General features: G+C 42.5%; 1 protein-coding gene across 2 annotated transcripts; it reads left to right on the forward strand.

The window, feature by feature from the left end:
- The first annotated feature begins 7851 nt into the window (after window positions 1-7851).
- ZFP69 (ZFP69 zinc finger protein) lies at window positions 7852-22027 on the forward strand. 2 transcript variants are annotated; one of them, XM_041739009.1, is made up of 5 exons: window positions 7852-7990; window positions 9263-9345; window positions 15470-15596; window positions 15881-15979; window positions 20636-22027. In XM_041739009.1, the coding sequence occupies exons 1-5, from the start codon at window positions 7864-7866 to the stop codon at window positions 21766-21768; spliced, it is 1569 nt and encodes a 522-aa protein (XP_041594943.1). In that variant the 5' UTR covers window positions 7852-7863; the 3' UTR covers window positions 21769-22027. The 2 variants fall into 2 exon arrangements, with proteins under 2 accessions (XP_041594943.1, XP_041594944.1); XM_041739010.1 differs by having other exon boundaries at window positions 15884-15979.
- Window positions 22028-22703: the final 676 nt, after the last annotated feature.

Consider the following 22703-nt stretch of genomic DNA (forward strand, 5'->3'; position numbering starts at 1 on the left):
CTAAGCCACCCAGGTGCCCCAACAAGATGAACTTTAAAAAAAAAAATCATGCAGACCTTCCTTTTTCTTCCTTGTCATCTCCCATGTTGATATATACTTCTTGAGACAAGGACATGCAGGGCACTGCTTGGATCTGAGTTTTTGTGGTGGGTGCTGTAATATGCTGACCAGAATCCCCACTAGGAATTACAGACTGTGTAGGGAATGTGGCCAATAGTCCTCAACTCTCACCTGCCATCAGGGGTTCCCTTAACTGAAGACAGCTGTCTTGTCAAAGGGCATACCCTCTGCCCAGGTTGTTAACATCTAATGACCATTATAAAAGTCCAACCATTTTGCCCCATATTTAGGATGGTCTGAAGGGTAATCCAACTTTTAGAACTCCTCAGAGAGTCAATCAAGGCTTCTGTTGATATTGTCTCTCTTTAAATAACCACTCTCACTTTACTTGCATCACATCTGTTTACTCTTAGATTATGCATAAAACTTCATGAGGCATTAGATAAACTTCTAAGGTTTTTTCCCCCCTTTCCTGACAAATTTTGCAATGGAGATAACATGAACATATTTGAATTTCAGTAAACATAGGTAGAATAAAAGTTTTGTATATAATGCTGATAATTCTAAAGACATTTCCATTTGATTAAGCCAACAACCTTAAATTAGCTTTAAGACTGAATATTAAAAAAAAAGACTAAACATTTTCCAAGAGCATGTGAACTTATAAAACATTTGGGTTAGTTTCTATCTTTGAGTTTTAGAATGCCCAATTCCTACAAGCACTTGCTTTAAACCAACTAAATAGAGATCTTTTATAAGTTAATTTTAGCAATACCACCTGGAGATAGAGAAAATATCTCACATTTATAACATATATGGACACACAAGATGCAAGCAAAATCTTAAAGGCCCAATTTTCAAATGTCTCCTTTTTACAAAACAAATCTAATGGCAAGATGGTGTTGTAATTTAGGGATCCACTCACTGGTCATTTTTCTCTGTATTGTGGCCAAGCAGCATTATAAAAAATAATTGCCCAACTTTGGAGAATACAGCCCAAAGTGTTGCATGTGGGGATCAAATTGTTTCCCATTTTCCCATAGGAACATAGCCACTTTTATCCAAAGATACCAAGAGATGCAGTAACAAGCAAACCAAATGAAACCCAACCTCTGTAAGCATCAGTTTCTCCCCAAAAGTCAGGGCTTTTGACTCAAACAAACAGCTTCCTCATCAACTTTTTAGAAAAGGAGGTCAAAAGAACCCCAACCCCCTATTTGGAGGCATTGGAAAGGGAGGAAAAAATAAGATCTAAACCAAACAGGAGAAAGAAATAAGCTCACATGCCCTCCATATGAAATCCTCAGCTAGAGACTTCCGTCCAAACCAAACCCAAAACTGTTTCCTTGCCACAGGAGTTAAATTAAGCTGGAGGCACCCAGTCAGGTTGGGGCCCTGGGGACGGTCCCCAGGACAAAGAGCCTAGGCAGCTGTTAGGACCCATCACCGGGCTCCTGTTACAGGCTGAGGGCTGATGAGCCATGGACAAAGAGCTCCTCCCCAAAATGTAACCAAGCCCAAGTTCACCCATCTAATGGACAGCAAAGACAATCAGACATTGAGCATTCAGCAAGGAAAGGAGATCGGAGGGCAAATCTCAAATCCACCTCTCCCAAAGAGAGTTGGGGGAATTTAAAGGCAAACAAAAAGGGTAAAAAGTTGTGGATGTGCTTATTAGCCTGCAGGTGCAATTAGTACCATCAACACTTTGGTTACTGGTTTCACCAGTTTTCTCAGAATATTGAAAATGTAGGGATCCCTGGGTGGTGCAGCGGTTTAGCGCCTGTCTTTGGCCCAGGGTGAGATCCTGGAGACCTGGGATCAAATCCCACGTCGGGCTCCCGGTGCATGGAGCCTGCTTCTCCCTCTGCCTGTGTCTCTGCCTCTCTCTCTCTCTCTGTGTGTGACTATCATAAATAAATAAAATTTTTTTAAAAAATTATTAAAGTAGAGATTACTTTAAAAAAAAAAAGAAAATGTAATTCTTACTGGCAGGTGGTGTTTGGAGGTGGGCGAGGGATGCCAATCTGGACAATTTGGTACATAATATGACAGAGCTAAAATCATGCTTCACTGTCGTCCATTTCAGGGATAACACAGTATTATTTGGGTTATTTCGAGTCTTCGAAATGTGTGTGCTTTTATACAGATAGGATCATGGGTTAGCTGCCTTTGGAACTGGAATTGTTCTTCACTGATTATTAGGTTGTGCTCAGATCCTAAACCTTCATGGCAGAGTGGTCAAGAGTTTGCATTCAGAAATCATAAAAATATGTATTCAAATTCCAACTCTAACTTCTCTAGCTTTGTGATCTTGGTCAAACTCTTTTTTTTTTTCATCTGTCAAGAGGCATTTTTAATAGACACCACACAACAGGTTTATTATGCTAGGTACCTGTAGCCACTCAAAACCAGAAATTATTAATATTGCATTTTATGCTCTTTCAGCTTGTGATAAATACTCATTTATGAAAACACAGAGATATATAAAGAAAACAAACAGGACAGAACCCAGATATACCAACGTGAAAACTTTGATCTAAAAAGACAACACTGTGGGGCATCGGGGTGGCTCAGTCAGTTAAATGTCTAACTCTTGGTTTTGGTTCAGGTCATGATCTTGGGGTCCTGGGATGGAGCCCCGAGTCAGGCTCTATGCTCAGCAAGGAGCCTGCTTCTCCTTCTCCCTCTGCAGCTTCCTCTGCTTGTGTGCGTGCGCTCTCTCTCTCTCTCTCTCTCTCTCTGCCAAATCAAAAAAATCTTTAAAAGAGAGAGAGTCTTTCTCTATCCCTCCCCCTCTGCTCTTCCCTCTACTTGCCAGTCGCTCTCTTTTTCTAAAATAAATTTAAAAATATTTTTAAAAGACAACATTATGTGATTCCATTTATATAAAGTATCAAAAGTAGTCACACTCATAGAAACAAAGTAAAATGGTGGTTCCCAGGGACTAGGGGGAGGGCGGTAACAGGGAGTTCTTGTTTCATGGGTATAGAGTTTCAGATTTTCAGAAATCTGAAAAAGTTCTGGAGGTCTGTTTCACAATGTGAATACAGTTAATGCTATGGAACTGGACACTGAAAAGTGGTTAAGATAGTAAATTTTATGTGTGTGGGGGTTGTTTTGTGGGTTTTTAAAATTATTTTTATTTATTTATTTATTTATTTATTTATTTATTTATTTATTTATTTATTTTCTTACCACACACATGCACTCAATTTTTGGATGTACTTCTTTGCAGAGGATGCACTCTGGTACCCAGTCTGAAAAATTCTTCCAACCCACTTGTACCAACCCCATATCACTTCACTGACCTTCACTGGTCACGTCCTCCCTTCCCTCCCCACCCAGCAGAAAGCACCCCCTACTCCATATATATATGTCAGTAACACATTTCCTCATGGCAAAAGCATTTTACAAGTTGGATTACCCCCTGGATCCCGACTTTCTATATATATATTTTTTGCCATCTTTTAGACACCTTGTTATGGGCTGGATTGTGTCCCCCCCCAAAAGCCCTTGCTAAATTCATATGTTGAAACCCTAACCTCTAGTACCTCAAAACTAGACTGATTGAATATATTAATCACTTTAAAGAAGTGATTAAGATAAAATGAGTCATTAGGGTATGCTCTAATCCAACCTGACTTACAAGAAGAGGAAATTTGGGCACACAGAGAGACACCAGGGACCTGGGAGCACATGGGAGGACACTGAGCGAGGCAGCCATTTGCAGCCAAGGAGTGAGGCCTCAGGAGAAACAAACTCTGCTGATGGAGGCAGGCCTGTCTAAGGACCCAGAGGGGTTCCTGCAGGACCAGCCAAGAGGGTCCTCGGCTCTGCACAGGACAGAAATCAAGCTCGAGCCAGGAGGAAGTGAAAGCAGAGGTTACTGAATAGTGTAAGTGACATAGTATAGTTGGCAGAGTGTCTGGGAGCCTCAGAAGAGGAGTGGGGAGTTTCTACGTTGCTTGGGGTTATGTGTTTATATTGGAAGGAGGTCCAGGATATGTGTGCCTTTAGGAATCCAAGTCTCATTAAAGGTGACTGTTAGGTGAACAATAGCTGTTATTCTAGAAATCACTGAAGACAGGGGATATTGACGCCAGTGTTGACAGAAGCTTATTCAAAGCTAATGTCCTGGAGCTCAGATCCAGTTGTTCTTAGATATTATCAGGTACATGGGGGCCTAGGAGGAAACTCAGAGGGTGGTAAATTTTCTTGCCTCCCCTCTGGAGTGGGAACATACAGCTTCCTCGGTTGACTCAGATGCAAGGTGAAATACAGAACATGAGGAAATGGGGCCTAGCAAAGCAACAGCAGAGATGGAGCCTTTCTAAAATGGATCCCCTTTGGGGAATCCCTGGGTGGCTCAGCGGTGTAGCGCCTGTCTTCGCCCCAGGGAGTGATTCTTGAGACCTGGGATCGAGTCCCACATCGGGCTCCCTGCACGGAGCCTGCTTCTCCCTCTGCCTGAGTCTCTGCCTCTCTTTCTGTGTGTCTCATGAATAAATAAATAAAATCTTTTAAAAAAAGTAAAATGGATCCCCTTCAGCTTCCCTATCTCTGCTGAGACCTGGATCCTGGACTTCCAGCCTCGAACTGGGAGAAAACAAATTTCTGTTGTTTAAAGCCACTCAGTCTGTGGCATTTTGTTGCGGTAGTCCTAGCAAACTAATGCACGCCTTTAAGAACATTAAAAATATAGATTTCAGACTTTTTTTTCTTCTTTCTGAGAGGGAGAGAGAGAGGGAGACAGAGGGAGTCTCAAGCAGGTTCCATGCCTGATGCAGCGCTCGATGTCACAGCCCTTAGATCATGACCTGAGCCGAAACCAAGAGTTGGATGCTTAGCCGACAGAGCCACCCAGGCAGCCGCAGACTTTATAGTTGTTTAATTTAATTGTTTTTGGAGGTGGGTTGATATAAATACATATCCCAGCCCCGCTATTATCAGAAAGATAAAGTCCTCATTATCCCGTTTCCACACGCTGCTCCCTCATAGCCCTCACCATCATGTGGGGTGACCTTTACCGGTCACCTGTTACCTATTAGGTTACTGCCTGTTACCTATTTTTTTTTTTTTTTTTTTTTTTACTGTTAAGAAGAAAACCACTGGTTCAAAATGGGGCCACTCAGGCCGAGTCATTAAACCAGGGCTTAGTACGCAAGCTAACTGCAGCTCTAACCACCCCCAGGAATGTAGTCAACCAGGAATCTGGGGCTCTGGCACCGCTAAGCTCACATGTCACACGGGCCTCCCCAGCCCCGAGAGGCAAACGAGGTAATCCACCCAACTGCACCTCCAGCTTTAACCCCTCAGAGAAGGGGACCTCCCCTGGAACAATCTTTTTTTTTTTTTTTTTTTAAGATTTTATTTATTTATTCATGAGAGACACAGAGAAGAGAGAGAGGCAGAGACACAGGCAGAGGGAGAAGCAGGCTCCTTGCAGGGAGCCCGACGTGGGACTCAATCCCGGGCCTCCAGGGTCACCCCCTGGGCTGGAGGCAGGTGCCACACCTCCGAGCCACCCAGGGGTCCCCAATCTTTTCTTCTACTAATAACTTCCTCGCCCCACCCTCCGTCCTCTAAAGCCCTTGTATTTCGTCGGTCGCTACGGCTCCCCTCGGCCTCCCAGGTGCGCTGCTACCCCATTCACGCACGGGCGGGGCCGGGCAGCCCTGCGGCCGCACTGGGTTGGGTCTCTCGTTCGACGTCATCACCTACTCGGTTCCTCACGGACGCGGATCCCAGGAGGCAGGGCCTTCCTGATCCCCGCCCCACGCTCCGAGCCTGCGGAGGCTGAACGACAGGTGGACCAGGCCGCTCCGGCGCCGGGTTTTCGGACGCGCCGGCTTCCCGAGAGGGGGCGGGGCCTCTGGGGCGGGGCCTCGGGCGGGCTCGGGGGCGGGGCCTGCGGCGCGCGGAGCCGCCGGAAGAGGCGCGCGCCGGGCGGGGGGCTGCGCGGCCGCGGGGGGCGGGGCGGGGGCGCGGGGGGCGCGGGGCGAGCCGGGCTGCGGCCCACGAGGCGAGGCGGGGCGGCGCGGGGAGCGGGCGCGCGAGGGCGGCGGCGTGATGCGGGACGGCGGTCGGCCTTAGGCCGGCTCCGCGGGGAACCGGGAGGAGCCGCGCGGCCGCGGCGGAGGCCGAGGTCGTGCGGGCTCCCGAAGGAAGGCTGCGGGGTCGCGGGGCGCCTGGAGGGTCGTGGGGAGCGGGGGCATGTGGTCTGCGGAGGCCGGGGGAGGACCAAACCCGCCGGCGCCCGGTCCCCCGAAGAGGCGGCGGGTGGCGCCGGAAGGCTCGGGAGCGAGCGCCGTCGCCGCCGCGTCGGATCGCAGCCGCGTGCGGGGCCGCGCTGGGCGGGCTGCGCGGGGGCTGCAGCCTGGGTCCGGGGAGCCCCGAGCCCGGCCAGCTGCCAAGTGATGCTTCGAAAGTTTCCCCGCTTTGGGTAACTGGACGTTTACTTTGGGTGCTGGGGGCAGGATGTGTCCCCGGGCTGCGGGGTGCGGGGTGCGGGAAGCGGCTCGGGGCCGGGCGGGGGAGCCCCGAAGCTACCTACCCCCTCCTCACAAACTTCAAGAAGTTGGGCCGGCTCCCTGGCGCGGAGCCCAGACGTGCGTGGGGCCCAGCTGTGCTGGACCCGGTCGCTGCGGAGGCACCTGCTCCGGGGCCGGGCCGGGGCCGGGGCCGGGGCCCGGCCGGGCCGGGGCGCAGGGGGGCGGGGTTGTTGGTGGAAGGAGAGGATAGATTGGAGTTGTTTGCACATTTCCCGGTTAGAAGCGGCTCTGCAGTCCTCCTGATACTCCGAGTCCTGGATTCCCTCCATCCGAACCAGTCCCCCTCTCCCAATTTTAACCTTTCTGAAGCCAAGAGGCATCTTAACAGGTTAAAAGGACTTACCCAATGCCGGGCATCTGCGTGGGTGGGGACGCATCGGGCGCTGTTTGATGCTGTGAAAATGCAGCGGTGTCCCCATCACTTAGGACACTGGAACTTTACACTTCGATCTCCAGTTGTCTTTAAAAAAGCAGCTTTAAAAGATGATGCTGTGATGCAGCAGGACCGTAAAAAGGTTTATAGGAATATTTACTAAGGGTTTGCTGTCTGCCTGACATGGTTCCAATTCCTATCACAGCCTGGTAGAGTATTGTTATCCGCTTTTTAGAGGTGAAGAACCTGAAGCTCAGAGAGTCGCAGGGCCTTAGAGATTTTAAATACAGGTGTCGGGATTCTAACCCAAGCTGTCTGGTTGGAAAGCTTGGCCTCCTAACTCCGAAGTCTGTACCCAGGCCGAAGGTACTTGCAGCTTGCAAGGAGGGAAGTCAAGGCACGGTTTATGCTTGTTTGTAGATCTTTGGCTGTTTGTGTATGTGCGTTTGGAACTCGGGGACAGCTACGTCCAAGGGCATTGATTGTACTTATCCCCGCATTGATGCCAAATCTTTGTTTTTGGATCCTTTGCAGTTTAAAATTTATTCCTGCAAGCTCTGGAGTTCTTACTATGTGATTGGTGCTTCTGGATCCCTCCTCTTCTGCCTTTTGCTCCCCAAGAAGAATACAGAGCATGCGCTCAGGCCTCCTCAGCTGGCTGCCTCCCCGGGAGGCAGTACTTAATTTAAGAGTGAAATCAGCTTTTCGGAGTTGTTAAAATCATAGGAGCCCCCAGCTTCTGGTGACGTGGGGACACACCGATGTCCTGACGGCAGGAGATTGTGCTCAGAGGAGACGACACCTGTGAAGCCTCTCAGTACACATCTGGCAGTTCTCTCCTGAAGCGGACAGGCCCCCTGGGGGGTGGGCATCGTCATGCTGCAGCAGCTCCTCATCACCCTGCCTACGGAGGCCAGCGCGTGGGTGAAGTTGCACCATCCGGAGAAGGCCAAGGAGGGGGCGCCCCTGTGGGAGGACGTGACTAAGATGTTTGAAGGAGAAGGTGAGAATAGGCTGTTGAAGAATTCTTGCTTTGTGTGTGAAAACTTCATTTGGTGTGTATGCTTCATTGAGGTGGTCTCTTGGGGGGAAAATTGGGGAAAAGCCTTTGGGGTTCGTGCTTGTGGCTTTTGGGAGGGGGATAAGTATGAGAGGAAATGTTGGGCTGTGAGCTCGGGCTTCTTGCACCATGTGTGCCGTGCTGCTGCCTTTTCCAGTCCTCAGATCCAGCGCACAACAGTGTCCCCACCAGTGGCTCCCAAGTATATGTGATTCACCGACAGTGGGCCTACAAGTTTCTGCCCCCTAAAGCCCTCCCAAGGTCTTCCTTCATAAGTTGTGGTCAGTTTGTCCCAAAGCCAGTGTTTTTCTCAAGGAGCAGTTCTTTTTTCCTGAGAGGAAGGAATGCCATGCTTGGTTACTCTCAATTTACAGGAGGTCAGTGGGAAGCGTGTCCAAGGTTACATATTACCTGGTGGTCTGGTCAGGACGGATAGATGGACAGAGGAATGTGTGTGTCTCATGTGGTCTCTTAGTTCATACCTTTAATGCTTTAAGTACAGCTGACATCTATTCTAGTTGCGTCGGGCAGGGACCTTGCTAAGCACGTAGGCCAACGGAAAAATGAATAATGTTTTCCAGTGCTATTTCTTAATTGATGGAGAGAGACACATACCCACATCAAAAGCCTATGAAAATGCTATGATAAACTTCTTTTGGAAGACGAGACCAGAAACATCCTTCTGATTGCTTTTATTGGAGAAATTTTCACAAAGCAGATAGCATTGGATTGGGCCTTGTAAGATGTCTGAGTTTTTTTGTAGAAGATTTGGGGAAAGGACGCAGAATGTGCCTTGAGTGGTTCACAGAATGGAGAACATCCTAGTGTGAGGGCTAGGAGCGTGGTCAGTGTCCGTGTAGGACGGATAAAGGCTGGTGGATGGCGGGAACTAATGCTGGGAAAGCATGCTTCAGGTGAGCGCCCTGAAGTGCGTGGGAAGTGTGTGGATTTTTCTTTCTTGCTAGAACCCTTTGAACGGAGCAGTGACCCGCTTAGATCTGTGCTTTTGGACCAGCGTTGACCATCGGGAAGTAACAGTGCTCAAAGCAACGCACTGCAGACCCTCCTCATTAAGGAGGTCCCACTGCTCTGAGTTGCTCCAAGTGTCCCTTTCTCTGAATGGTTCGAGAAGCCACGTTCAGCAGATCTGCAGGTGCATTTTCTCTTTGGGAGATTTGGGGAGATGCAAACCTCATGACCCTTTTCCTTCTTCAGCTCTGCTCTCTCAGGATGCTAAGACCCAGGAAGAAAGTTCGAAGGATGGATTCACCTCTCGGTTGCCAGCAGCAGAATCCCAGGTGGGTTGCTTTCCTTTCATTTTCTTGACCTCCTGCTTGGTTTTTAAGGCTATAATTTGCCTTTTCTTGTCTTTCTTTTTTTTCCCCTTTTGGTGTGAGGGTGTGTTGGGGCTAACAGATCCATTAGAGGGAGCTCCGTACAAGCTCCTTTTGTACAGACAACTGGGCTACAGTGGTGGCCATTCCCCTACTCATAGTGGCTTCCCTCCTTGTAACTTGTTTGTGACCAACATCTAGATTGAACGCTACGCTAATTTCCATAGAAAAAGCAAAATAAGTGATAGAATTCTAGCGCCTAAAACCAAACAGATACCATGTGGAGTCAAAAGATGTACATCAATTTTTTTTAAGTATTTCATACTCAAAAGCAAACTATGTTGAGGAAGATGAAAGTTCTGAAATCCTTAAGTGCTGTACACATATCACTGGTGAACTTCCTAGGGTGACCGTCAGTATAATATCGGGAGCAGAGGTCACACTGCACCCAGAGAAGTAAGTGGGGAAGCAATGGTCTGTCCACATAGCACGTGTTAGACAGGATGGGCAATTATAATGGGGTGTCCTCACTGCTGGCTGGAAGCATAGAAGCCAGAGGAAAATTGCAGGATGAGTGACAAAGGAGGACTATTAAAGATGAGATATTATTCGGTGACAGAAGAGTTTTAAGTGAAAAGAACTTGGGTTCTGAGATTAGATGGTATAGGATTTGAACACATCTCTTGTATTTACTTACTCGGTGATGGGGGCAATTTTCTTTAGCTGTTTACAATCCCGATATCTTTGGCTGGTTCAGATGCTCATTTTAGGATTGAAATGCATTTCAGAATTATTTGGTAATAGGAAAGAAGTTATAATAGTCTAATTAAAGTTACCTCTACAACTCCTAACTCTGGGAAATGAACAAGGGGTGGTGGAAAGGGAGGTGGGCGGGGGAGTGGGGGCGACTGGGTGACGGGCACTGAGGGGGGCACTTGATGGGATGAGCACTGGGTGTTATGGTATATATTGGCAAATTGAACTCCAATAAAAAAAAATAAAAAATAAAAAATAAATAAAGTTACATCTACATTGCACTTATCTGGAATTCCTGGCTTCTTGACATTTATCAAAAACTGCTGGGATTTTTAGCATTAGGAAAAGATTAATTTTCTTTAAATTGAGGTACAATTTACCTATATGAAAATACACTTAAGAAAGTATATAGTTGGGCAGCCCCGGTGGCGCAGTGGTTTAAGCGCCGCCTGCAGCCCGGGGCGTGATCCTGGAGACCCGGGATTGAGTCCCACATCGGGCTTCCTGCATGGAGCCTGCTTCTCCCTCTCCCTGTGTCTCTGCCTCTCTCTCTAGCTGTGTCTCTATGAATAAATAAATAAAATCTTTTTAAAAAAAGTATATAGTTTTATTTTAGCATGTGTATACACCATGTAACCAAAATATAGATCATTTCCACCATCTCAGAAAGTTCCCTCATCCCCCTTTCCAGTCAAAACTTTGCTTCGTTCCCAGTAGAGAGGACCTGGGACCTCTGTGTTATTTCTTTTTTTTTCTTTTTTTAAGATTTTATTTATTTATTCATGAGAAAGAGAGAGGGGGGCAGAAGAGACACAGGCAGAGGGAGAAGCAGGCTCCATGCAGGGAGCCCGACGTGGGACTCGATCCTGGGACTCCAGGATCACGCCCTGGGCGGAAGGCAGACACCCAACCTCTGAGCCACCTAGGCATCCCCTCTGTGTTATTTCTTAACAACTGTGAGTCAATCGGAGAAGAGCAAACATTATGTGTTCTCATTCACTTGGGAAATATAAATAATAGTGAAAGGGAATAGAAGGGAAGGGAGAAGAAATGGGTAGGAAATATCAGAAAGGGAGACAGAACATAAAGACTCCTAACTCTGGGAAACGACTAGGGGTGGTGGAAGGGGAGGAGGGCGGGGGGTGGGGGTGAATGGGTGATGGGCACTGAGGGGGGCACTTGACGGGATGAGCACTGGGTGTTATTCTGTATGTTGGCAAATTGAACACCAATAAAAAATAAATTTATTATTAAAAAAATAAAAATAAAGGCAAGGATGTTTCCAAGAAAAAAAACCAAAACAAAACAAAACAAAAAAACAACTGCTTGGGGATCTATAATCTCAAAATAAAAGGTTTTTTTTTTTTTTTTTTTTTTCAAAATAAAAGGTTTTAAAGAGAATTTATATTCTGCAGTTGAAACCAAATGTCCATTAGTTTAAGTTGGCTGATAGGTTGTTCAAATCTGTATCCCTGATGCATCTTTGTCCACTTGTATCAATTACTGAGAAAAGAGTCTTAAAATCTTCATCTATCTCTCCCTTCAGTCCTGTCAATTCTGCTTTATTTTGAATTCTGTTAGATGTGTTCATGGGTAGGATTGTTGTCTTGATGAACCAACAGTTTATGGGTCTTCCTTATGACTGGTAATATTCTTTCTGCTAAGTCCACTTTGTCTGATTTACTGTAGTTCCTCCAGTATTTTTATTAGTTCTTGTTCATATGGCATGGCTTTTTCAGTTCTTATCTGTGTCTCTACATTTAAAGTCTGAGCTTACATACAGCAGTTCTTTCGTGTTTCGTGCATTTGCAGTTACCATAATCGTTGACACAGTGGGATTAAGTGTGTGGTCTGGTTCTTTGTCTGCTGTTCACCCATCTTTGTTTCTTTGATCCTCTTCTGCTTCCTCATGGATTGCTTAGTTTTTTAGTATTCCACTTCATGTCCTCTGATGACTTTTTTAGCTGTACCTGTGATTCTCTTTTAGTGGTTATTCTGGCCATTGTAATACACGTTTTTAACACAGTTGAAATAATATTGAATTAATATTACACTGTTGAATAAATATTATACAGTCAAATTAATACTATACTGTTGAGTTGAATTAATACTAATACTATACTGTTAGATTAATTATTACACTGTTGAATTAATGAGACTGTTTCACATGTGGCATGAAAACCTCATAATTCCATTTACTCTTTTCCATTCTTTGTATATTGTTATACATTTCACTTTACATGTTACAAACCCCACAGTACATTGTTCTTATTTCTATTTTTTAATTTTTATAAAAGATTTATTTATCTATCTATCTATTTATTTATTTATTTATTAGAGAGAGAGAGCACACACATGCAAAAGTGGAGGGATGAGGTGAGGGAGAGAGAGAATCTCAAGCAAGTTCCCCACTGAGAGCACACTCCCCTCTTTTTTTTTTTTTTTTTGAATTTTTATTTATTTATGATAGTCACAGAGAGAGAGAGAGAGGCAGAGACACAGGCAGAGGGAGAAGCAGGCTCCATGCACCGGGAGCCCGACGTGGGATTCGATCCCGGGTCTCCAGGATCGCTCCCTGGGCCAAAGGCAGGCGCCAAACCGCTGCGCCACCCAGGGATCCCCCTCTTTTTTTTTTTAAATAGTAAATTGTTTTTAAGAAATTAAGAAAAGAAGGGGTGTCCTGGGTGTCTCAGTAGATTAAGCATCTGCCTTTAGCTTAGGTCATGATCTCAGGGTCCCAGGAGGAGCCCCACGTGGTGCTCTCTGCTTAGGAGAGAGTTGGCTTCTCCCTCTCCTCTGCGCTTCCCCCTGCTTGTGCTTGCTCTCTCTCTCTCTCTCTCAAATAGATAAATTTTTTAAAAAAAGAAATTAAGAAGAAGAAAGAGACCAAGTCTTTTCAGATTCTATGTAATTACCAATAGAGGCACTCTTCATTCCTTCTTTTATTTTCAAATTTCTAACTGGCATCATTTCCCTTCACCCATAGGAATGTTTATCATTTCTGTAATGTGGCTGTTCTGATGCATCCTCACAGCTTTTGCTGACCTAAGATGTCTCTCTTGTCTTCCTACTTGAGGATCTTTTGCTGGATATAGAACTCTGGGATGACTTTTTTCGTTTAAGCACTTTAAAAGTGTTCCATGATTATTTAGCCTGTATGGTTTCAGCTGTTAGTATTCTTTCCCTCTAGGTGAAAGAATGCGTTTGTTTGTTTATACCAACCTTTCTTGGCTTTTTTGTTCCTCCTTTCCTACCTTCTTCTGGCTACCTTCATGATCTTCCCTTTTGTCTTTGCTCTTCCTCAGTTTTACTACAATGTGCGTAGGGATGATTTTCTTTGAATTTACTTTTTTGGGGGTTTGCTAAGCTTCTTGTATCTGTGGCTTGACTTTTTTTTTCATCAAATTTGGAAAACTTTCCACCTTCATTTCTTAATTTTTTTTCAGCCTATTCTTTTATCTTCTTCTGAGATTCTAATTATATGTATATTAAACCACTTGGCATTCTTCTAGAGTTTTGTGGGTTTTTTTAAAAATCTTTTTGGTGCTTCAGTTTGAATAATATCTATTCAATTAATACCTGTCTTAAGTTTCATGGATCTCATCTTTGTCAGGGTTCAATCTGCCTCTAAGTGTGTTCAGTGGATTTTTCAGGTATTATAATTCTCATTTGTAGAATTTTCATTTAGTTCTTTAGCATTTCTCTCTCTCTCCTCAATTACTCCCTATTCTATCCTTTTTTTTTTTTTTTTAATGAGAGAGCAAGTGGGGCCAGGATGGGGCAGAGGGAGAGAATCTCAAGCAGGCTCCACGCCCAGCAGCTCAATCTCACAACTCTGAAATCATGACATGAGCCAAAATCAAGAGTCAGACACTTAACCCACTGAACCACCTCAGGGCATCCCTCTATCCATAGTTTATGGTACATTTTTTAAACATACGTTTAAATAATTTCTTTAAACTTCGTGTCTGCTAATTCCAATGACTTGGTCACCTATGAGTTTCCTTCTATTGATTTGTATTTTCTTGTATCAGATTTTCCTTCTCCTTCACATGTATGACAATTTTTTATAGTAGTTCAGATATGGGGTATTAAAGAACAGTAGGGAATGAAATATAGTTTGTTTAGTTCTGTTTATTTCCAGGAGACTAAGCCCTTTCCTCTGTCTGGTGGTTAAGGTGAGGCACTGATTATTCATATTCCCCCTACAGCTGTGACTGAGCTCTGGCTGAGATAAAGCTTTTATTTGATTGAATTCACTTCTGATGAAGCCAGCTACAAAAGCCCACGCTACCACAGCTAGGGGGCTGATCTTTTTCAGCTCTTCAAGTATTGAGCTAGGCTGCGGTTTCACCACAGTTCCAGTTTTGTCATCTTTGCATTAAATTCTAGTGGGGCCCCAAAATTTAAGTTCAGCAGGAATGCATTGGTTGTGACAATGCTTAAAGCCTTTCCCCTGCCCCCCCCCCCCGATCTCATCTCCTACTCTTCCTTCACCACCCTCTACCAGTGATGCTGTTTACTCTCCTGTTCCTTAGACAAGCCAAGGATGCTCTCCTTTATTTTTATTTTTATTTTTTTATAAATTTATTTTTTATTGGTGTTCAATTTGCCAACATATAGAATAACACCCAGTGCTCATCCCATCAGGTGCCCCCCTCAGTGCCCATCACCCAGTCACCCCCACCCCCAACCACCTCCCTTTCTACCACCTCGTTCATTTCCCAGAGTTAGGAGTCTCTCATGTTCTGTCTCCCTTTCTGATATTTCCCACTCATTTTTTCTCCTTTCCCCTTTATTCCCTTTCACTATTTTTTATGTTCCCCAAATGAATGAGACCATAAAATGTTTGTCCTTCTCCTATTGACTTATTTCACTCAGCATAATACCCTCCAGTTCCATCCACGTTGAAGCAAATGGTGGGTATTTGTCGTTTCTAATGGGATGCTCTCCTTTAGGTCCTTTGTACCTGCTTGGAATGCTCTCCCTTCAGATTTTCAGATTTCCACATAGTTCTTCCTCACTGAATTCATGTCTCTGGTCACATATCACCTTTTCCCCACCACCCTGCATAAAAGATTCCCCTCTACCCTCACTGTGATTCTCCACGTTCCTCCCTTATCCTGCTTTATTTTTTTTCTAAGGCACATAGGACCATCTGATTTTCTAAATATTTATTTATGGTTATCTCTAGAGGATCTTCAAACACATCCAAACGAGGATCCCAGTAAAACTAGTTTAGAATCTCTCAGAACTTGGAATACTGTTAGAACTCCTTGGACCTTGATGGAAGTGGTCTCTTGTCTGTAAAGGAATATATTCAATATTCTAGGAACTGTTAACCTTCAAGGACGTATCTGTGGACTTCACCCAGGAGGAATGGGGACAACTGTCCCTTGCTCACCGGAATCTATACCGGGAGGTGATGCTGGAGAACTATGGGAACCTGGTCTCAGTGGGTAAGGATGGGCCAGAAAACCTGAGAGTCATTATTTTTAAATTCTTAAATGTTGTGGATCCCCTGGATCTTGGCCTTGGGTTCTGTATCAGAGATGTCGCATTCCTTGGGGGAACAGCTTTACTTGGTAGAGCTAGAGTAGAAACACATTCTGTGGTGCCCCTTTCCATCTGAAGAGACCCTGAATACCAGAGGATAGAAATTCTGGGGATGGTTCTTAGAACTCAGCATAACATTCATGTTTTGTTTTTTGTTATTGTTGTTTTCGTTTTTTTACTTTATAAGCAGGATATCAGCTTTCCAAACCTAGTGTGATATCCCAGTTGGAGAAAGGACAAGAACCATGGATGACAGAGAAAAAGGGCCCAGGAGATCCCAGTCCAGGTGAGACAAAGACAGATAGTACATTTTAATATGTAGGCTGGAGGGATCCCTGGGTGGTGCAGCGGTTTGGCGCCTGCCTTTGGCCCAGGGTGCGATCACGGAGACCCGGGATCGAATCCCACGTCGGGCTCCCAGTGCATGGAGCCTGCTTCTCCCTCTGCCTGTGTCTTTGCCTCTCTCTCTCTCTCTCTGTGACTATCATAAATAAATAAAAATTAAAAAAAATAATATGTAGGCTGGAGTCCCTGAAGTCTTCCTACAGCCCCTGGACAGGACATGCACCACACTTGACTTTACCCCCTTCCTCTGTCACCTCTTTCCTTCATCTGACCTTGTGAAGGTCTCTCCGCAGTTGGAGGGAAGGGACTCTTGTCTTCATTAAAGCTAAACTTGACTTCCCTCTTTTCTTCAGTATCCTGAGCTCTGAATTGAAATCTCCTTTCTCTAAGCAGTCAGATGTACATGGGCTTTCTTCACAGAAAACACATCTCTTCAGAACTGACTGCCTTCGACAGATCTTTAATTTTGTGTCTTGCATTCTATTTCCACTTTTCACCAACTTCCATTTTACAATTTCAGCTTTGATTCTCACTCTCTTTTTTTTAAAGATTTTATTTATTTGAAAGAGAGAGTGCACAAGTGGAGGGGAAGACCGAGAGAGGGAGAAGAAAGACCTGCTCCCTCCTCAGCAGGGAGCCCAACATGGGGCTCAATCCCAGGACCCCAGGATCCTGAGCCGATGCAGACGCTTAACTGCTTGAGCCACCCAGGCACCCTGATTCTCACTCTTTTAAACTCATGTATCTGTTGAATTTTTTTGTAACAACTGCTATATGAAAATTCTTGCAAGAGAAATTGCCACATGATACCTTCTCCCCAAATTCAGTGGTCTTTAATCAACCATCTTCTTAGACTTTGCTTTACCATGAAATATTTTAGGTGTTCACTAAGGCATAGAGAACATTGTAACAAGCTTCTATGTAGCTTCCACCTAGACTAAGAAAAAAGAATTGAGGCCCTGCAGTTACCTTCCTACCTTTTGAAATAACCAACTCTTCAGTTTAAATATTGTCATTTTCACATGTGTCTTCATACTTTTATTACATGTGTATATCCTAAAACAATATATAGTATTGTTTTGCATGTTGTTATTCTTTATATAAATGGTATATATACGTCTACTTTTCTCATTCAACGTGGTTGATACTGTTCTAGCTCTTTTATTTCTTTTATTTCCCTTGAATTAACAAACCACAATTTATCAATTTTCCTATTAATATACATTTATATTGTTTCTAAAATTGGGGGTTACCAAAATGCAGTGTCTTCCTATGTATGTCTTCTTGTGTACATATGCAAGTATTTTTGAGATGTTTGGTGGGAAAAAAATTGTTGGGTCATGGTGTATATGCACCTTCATTTTGCTTGAGATTACCAACTTGCTCTACAGAGCAGTTGCACCAATTTGTACTCTCATCAGCAAGCCATAAGAGTTTCCAGAGCTCAGCATCTTTGTCAACACTTGGCTTTGTCAAACTTCAAAATTACTGTAGGGGCACCTGGGTGGTGTAGTTGGTTGAATCTAACTCTTGATTTCAGCTCAGGTCAGGATCTCAGGTTCATGGAATTGAGCCCTATGCTTGGCTTGATGCTCAGCATAGAGTCTGCTCCAGATTCCTTCTCTTCCTCTGTGACCCCCCCCCCCAAGATAAATAAATTTAAAAAATCTTTTTAAAAATAAAATTATTGTAAATTTTTAGGTGAATATGGTACTTTGTCTTTCATTTTTCCGATTACTAGCAAAAGGAGCATACTCTTCATGTTTATTGACCATCCAGAGTTCCCTGATGTAAAGTACCTGTTTGTATCCTTTGTCAATTGTTTTATTATCTTTTTTCTTGATTTATAGAAAAGTTATATGTAATATATATTATCTTGTATTTTTAAAATTTGGTTTTTCGTATTTAGAGTTAATTGACCTGGAATTATTTTATATGTAGTGTGACGTGAGGATCTCCCCACATGGATAATCAGTCCAGGAACCATTTATTTAATAGTGAATGCCACACTGTTACCTGTCAAGTTTCCTTATATATTGGGTCTGTTCTAGGCACTCTTCTGTTCTGTTCTTTGATTCTATCCCTACTCTAATGCCACACTGTCTTAATTACTATTATTTAATAATGAAACTGAATATCTGGTAGAGGTAGTTCTCCCGCTTTGTTCTTCAGAATTGCCGTTTTTTTTTTTTTTTAAGATTCATTTATTTATGTGCATGTTGGCCATGTCTATGTCTTCCTCTGTGAGATTTCTCTTTATGTCTTTTGCTTATTTGAGAGAGAAGGCAGAGAGAGAGAGAGAGAGAGAGAGCGCACGCACACAAGCAATGGTGGAGGGAGGCAGAGGAAGAGGGAGAAGCAGGCTCCCCAGTGAGCAGGGGACCTAATGTGGGGCTCCATAATAGAATCCCAGGGTCTACGCCCTGACCCAAAGGTAGATGCTTAACCAACTGAGCCACCTCGGTGCCCCCATCTTGGTTTATTCTTAGCCTCCATACAAAGTATATAATGATGCACTAGATTTCACACACACATGCGTGTACACATGCAAATACTCTAGTGTATTTTGATTGGAATAAAATTGAATTTGTAGATCAACTTTGGGGGGAATTAACATTATGATATTGAGTTTTATTATCCAGAAACATGGTATATTGCTCCATTTATTGATATTTCCTAACTTTTAAAAATAAAGTTTCAGAATTTTCCCTATAAAGGTCTTGTACATATTATATCTCTTGTTAGATTTATTTATCTTGAAGACCTTATATTTTGTTATTGTAGATGGTATATATTTTTGAATTATGTTTTCTGTTATTGATATGTAATGGCACAGTTGATTTTACATATTGATCTTATAGCTAGTGACCTTGCTTTTGCCCCATTAATTCCAATAATTGTTTATATATTCTCCTGGATTTTTTCTTTTTTTCTTTTTTAAAGATTTTATTTATTTATTCATGAGAGACACAAAGAAAGAGAGAGAGGCAGAGACATAGGCAGAGGGAGAAGCAGGCTCCATGCAGGGAGCCTGATGCAGGACTCAATCCCGGGACTCCAGGATCATGCCCTGGGCCAAAGGCAGGCGCTAAACCGCTGAGCCACCCAGGGATCCCCCTCTTGGATTTTTTTCTTTTTAAACTTATAATAATGAAAATAATAAAAGCTACCATGATTTTCATCTAGATGATCCAGTCCCTTTAAATAATAACAACAGTTTGATTTTAGTAAAATATTTAGTTTTATGGAATAACAAAAACTCCCAACTTGATTTCAAAGTTAAATCTCCTCTTCCTCAGTAGTTTGGTCCTTCTTCGGGCCTGGATACTGAATTGGGGAAGGGGCCATAGATGGCTTCTCTCTTTCCCTGTCTTCTTCTCTTCCCGCTCACATATTCAGGACTAGAATCAGAAGTCTACAGAACATAGACTCTATTATTGCTTTAGTCATTAAGAATTTGGAAGTACTAATGATCATTTTGTGTTGACCAGAAAATCTTATAAGAAGTTATACCTTTCAGGCTATAGTTCTATCAGTTGAAATATAGGTAATGGATACAACAAATTATCAAGTAAAAAAGCCAGTCAGAATTTTAAAGGTTAAAAGATATTTTCAGGGGCACTTGGGTGGCTCAATCAGTTAAGTGTTCATCCCTTGATTTTGGCTTAGGTCATGATCTCAGGGTTGTGAGATTGAGCCCCAGTGAGCATGGAATCTTCTTAAGATTCTTTCTCCTCTTTCTCTGCTATTCACCCCCTCAAGAAAAAAAGATATTTTCATAGAACATAGCAATAATAGCAACATAGTTTGGTTTCTTACAAGTCTCCTTTCTAGAGACAGATTAATAACCACAGAAAATAGAACAATGTAGATATTAATACAAGTTTCAATAAAAGCTTAATGTTGAAAAGTTCTTAGTTCAGACCTTATTTTTTGAACAAGCATCTCCTGCTGGTGTGGGGAGAGGGATATCTTTTTATCTTTCTGAGATTGTTTTCCAAAAGTAGTTGTCAATTTAAAAAGACATTCATAAGACATAGCTCTGAAATTTCATTATTTAGTATTAGAAAGAACAAACAGGTCTAAAGGGCTCAAATTTTACTCTCTCTATATAAAATCATACCTTTTCCTTATTTACTGTTTCTTAGCTTCCCATTACCTCCTCTTGTTGCATAACCATATTGAATGTGCAGTTGACCCTTGAAGAACACTGGTTTGCACCAAATGGGTCTACTTATGTGTGGTATACAGTGCTATAAATGTATTTTTTCTTATATTTTTTTAACATTTTCTCTTTTGTAAGAATATAATATATGATAGGTAAACAAAAAATGTTAATTGACTTATCAGTAAGGCTTCTAGGCAATAGTAGGGTATTAATAGTTAAGTTTTTGGGGGAGTCAAAAGTTGTACATGGGTTTTTGTACTGTGTTGGGGTTGGTATCCCAAACCCCATGTTGTTCAAGAGTCAACTGTAATCAAAATCTTGTGCTTTATATGTATAGTTCTCTAAATTTCTATTTCATACTCATTACAATAATTAATTTTTCAAAGCATAATGAATATGAGTTATTTGCATTTTTTCCAATTCTTCCAGACTTGAAGAATAAAACAGAAACCGATGCATCAACTGCAAAGAATGACATTTTCCAGGAACAGTTATATCATGGCATTATGATGGAAGGGTTCCTGAGAGATGATGTCATCTATTCCACATTGAGAAAAGTCTCTGAATATGATGGTGACTTAGAAAGGCACCCGGAAACCCATGGAAGAGATGTAAGGCAAGCCATCCTGACCCACAAGAAGAGTGGACAAGAAACCAACAAATTTGGGGAAAATATTGTCAGTTCAAAAGTTATTGTAGAGCAGAGGCACCGCAAATGTGATACACCTAGACAGAGAAACAAATACAAATTAGACTTGATTAATCATCCAAGTTACATAAAAACAAAAACCTATGAATGTAATATATGTGAAAAAATCTTCAAACAACCCATTCATCTTACTGAACACATGAGAATTCACACTGGTGAAAAGCCTTTCAGGTGTAAGGAATGTGGAAGAGCCTTTAGTCAAAGCGCATCTCTTACTACACACCAGAGGATCCATACTGGCGAGAAACCCTTTGAATGTGAAGAATGTGGCAAAGCCTTCAGACATCGCTCATCTCTTAATCAGCATCATAGAACTCACACTGGAGAGAAACCCTATGTATGCAATAAATGTCAGAAAGCTTTCAGCCAGAACATTAGCTTGATCCAACACTTGAGAACTCATTCTGGAGAGAAACCCTTTACATGCAATGAATGTGGGAAAACCTTCCGACAGATTAGACATCTTAGTGAACATACAAGAATTCACACTGGGGAGAAGCCCTATGCATGCACTGCGTGTTGTAAAACCTTTAGTCATAGAGCGTATCTAACACATCACCAGAGAATCCATACTGGGGAGAGACCCTACAAATGTAAGGAGTGCGGGAAAGCCTTTAGGCAGAGGATACACCTTAGCAACCATAAAACTGTTCATACAGGAGTGAAAGCATATGAATGCAACCGCTGTGGAAAAGCCTACAGGCATGATTCATCCTTTAAGAAACATCAGAGACACCACACTGGAGAAAAACCTTATGAATGTAATGAATGTGGAAAAGCCTTCAGCTATAATTCATCACTTAGTCGACACCATGAGATACACAGGAGGAATGCCTTTCAAAATAACATGTAAAAAAAAAACAAACAAACAACAAAATAACATGTAAAAATAGATTATTCAACATGAGAGCATGAGCCAACTCTAAATCAGTGACTCTGTGCTTTTTAATTACATGATTCTAAATTTGAGGAATTGATATCACGATGCCAGCTTTTAATTTTGTCCATTGTGTAAATAAATAGTACATTGACTCCTGTAGATAACTACTATCTACTAACATCTCCATACAAAGTACTTAATCAAGAATAAAGGATGTTAAAAAAAAAAAAAAGAATAAAGGATGTTATGTTCCTTCAAATTAAATTCAGCATTATGGAAAATGCACATGTAATTGTTACCTTTCTGATTTCATGTGGAATAATTATTCACGTACATTCACTGATTTATAGACAACAATTGGGAAGAACTGTTGAAAATATCACTACCCCTATTTTTTAAGTAAACTTTTATTTTTTTTAATGGGGAAACTTAAGAATCATGTAAAACTCAAAAGGCATAGACAGTTGTGTAAGTGAAAATCCTTTTCTTATATCCTCCACCATCAAATTTTTTATAGAGGGAATCACTTTTTATAACTAATTATTTTGTGCACCCGTCCAGAGATTTTTCTATTTGTATCCAAAAGAATACAAATGATGCAAATGCAGACTTTTTCTTTTTAAGCATAAATGACAACATTTTGTAAACACCTCTGCACATTACTTTTATTAATTAACCATATATCATGAAGGTCATTACATATTAGTAGACAAAGTGCCTACCCATTCTTTTTTTTTTTTTAACAACTGTGTAGTATTCTGTGGTTTGAATGTACTTTAGTTTACTTAGCCACGTCACTATGGTCGGACTTTGGGATTTCCAGTCTTTTGTTGGAGTGAATAGTCTTAAGCCTTGTCTTTATTTCTCACACTTGTAAGTATATATATATATGTAGGGTAAATTCTGAG

Source organism: Vulpes lagopus, chromosome 23, assembly GCF_018345385.1.
Source record: "Vulpes lagopus strain Blue_001 chromosome 23, ASM1834538v1, whole genome shotgun sequence".
NCBI lineage: Eukaryota > Metazoa > Chordata > Mammalia > Carnivora > Canidae > Vulpes > Vulpes lagopus.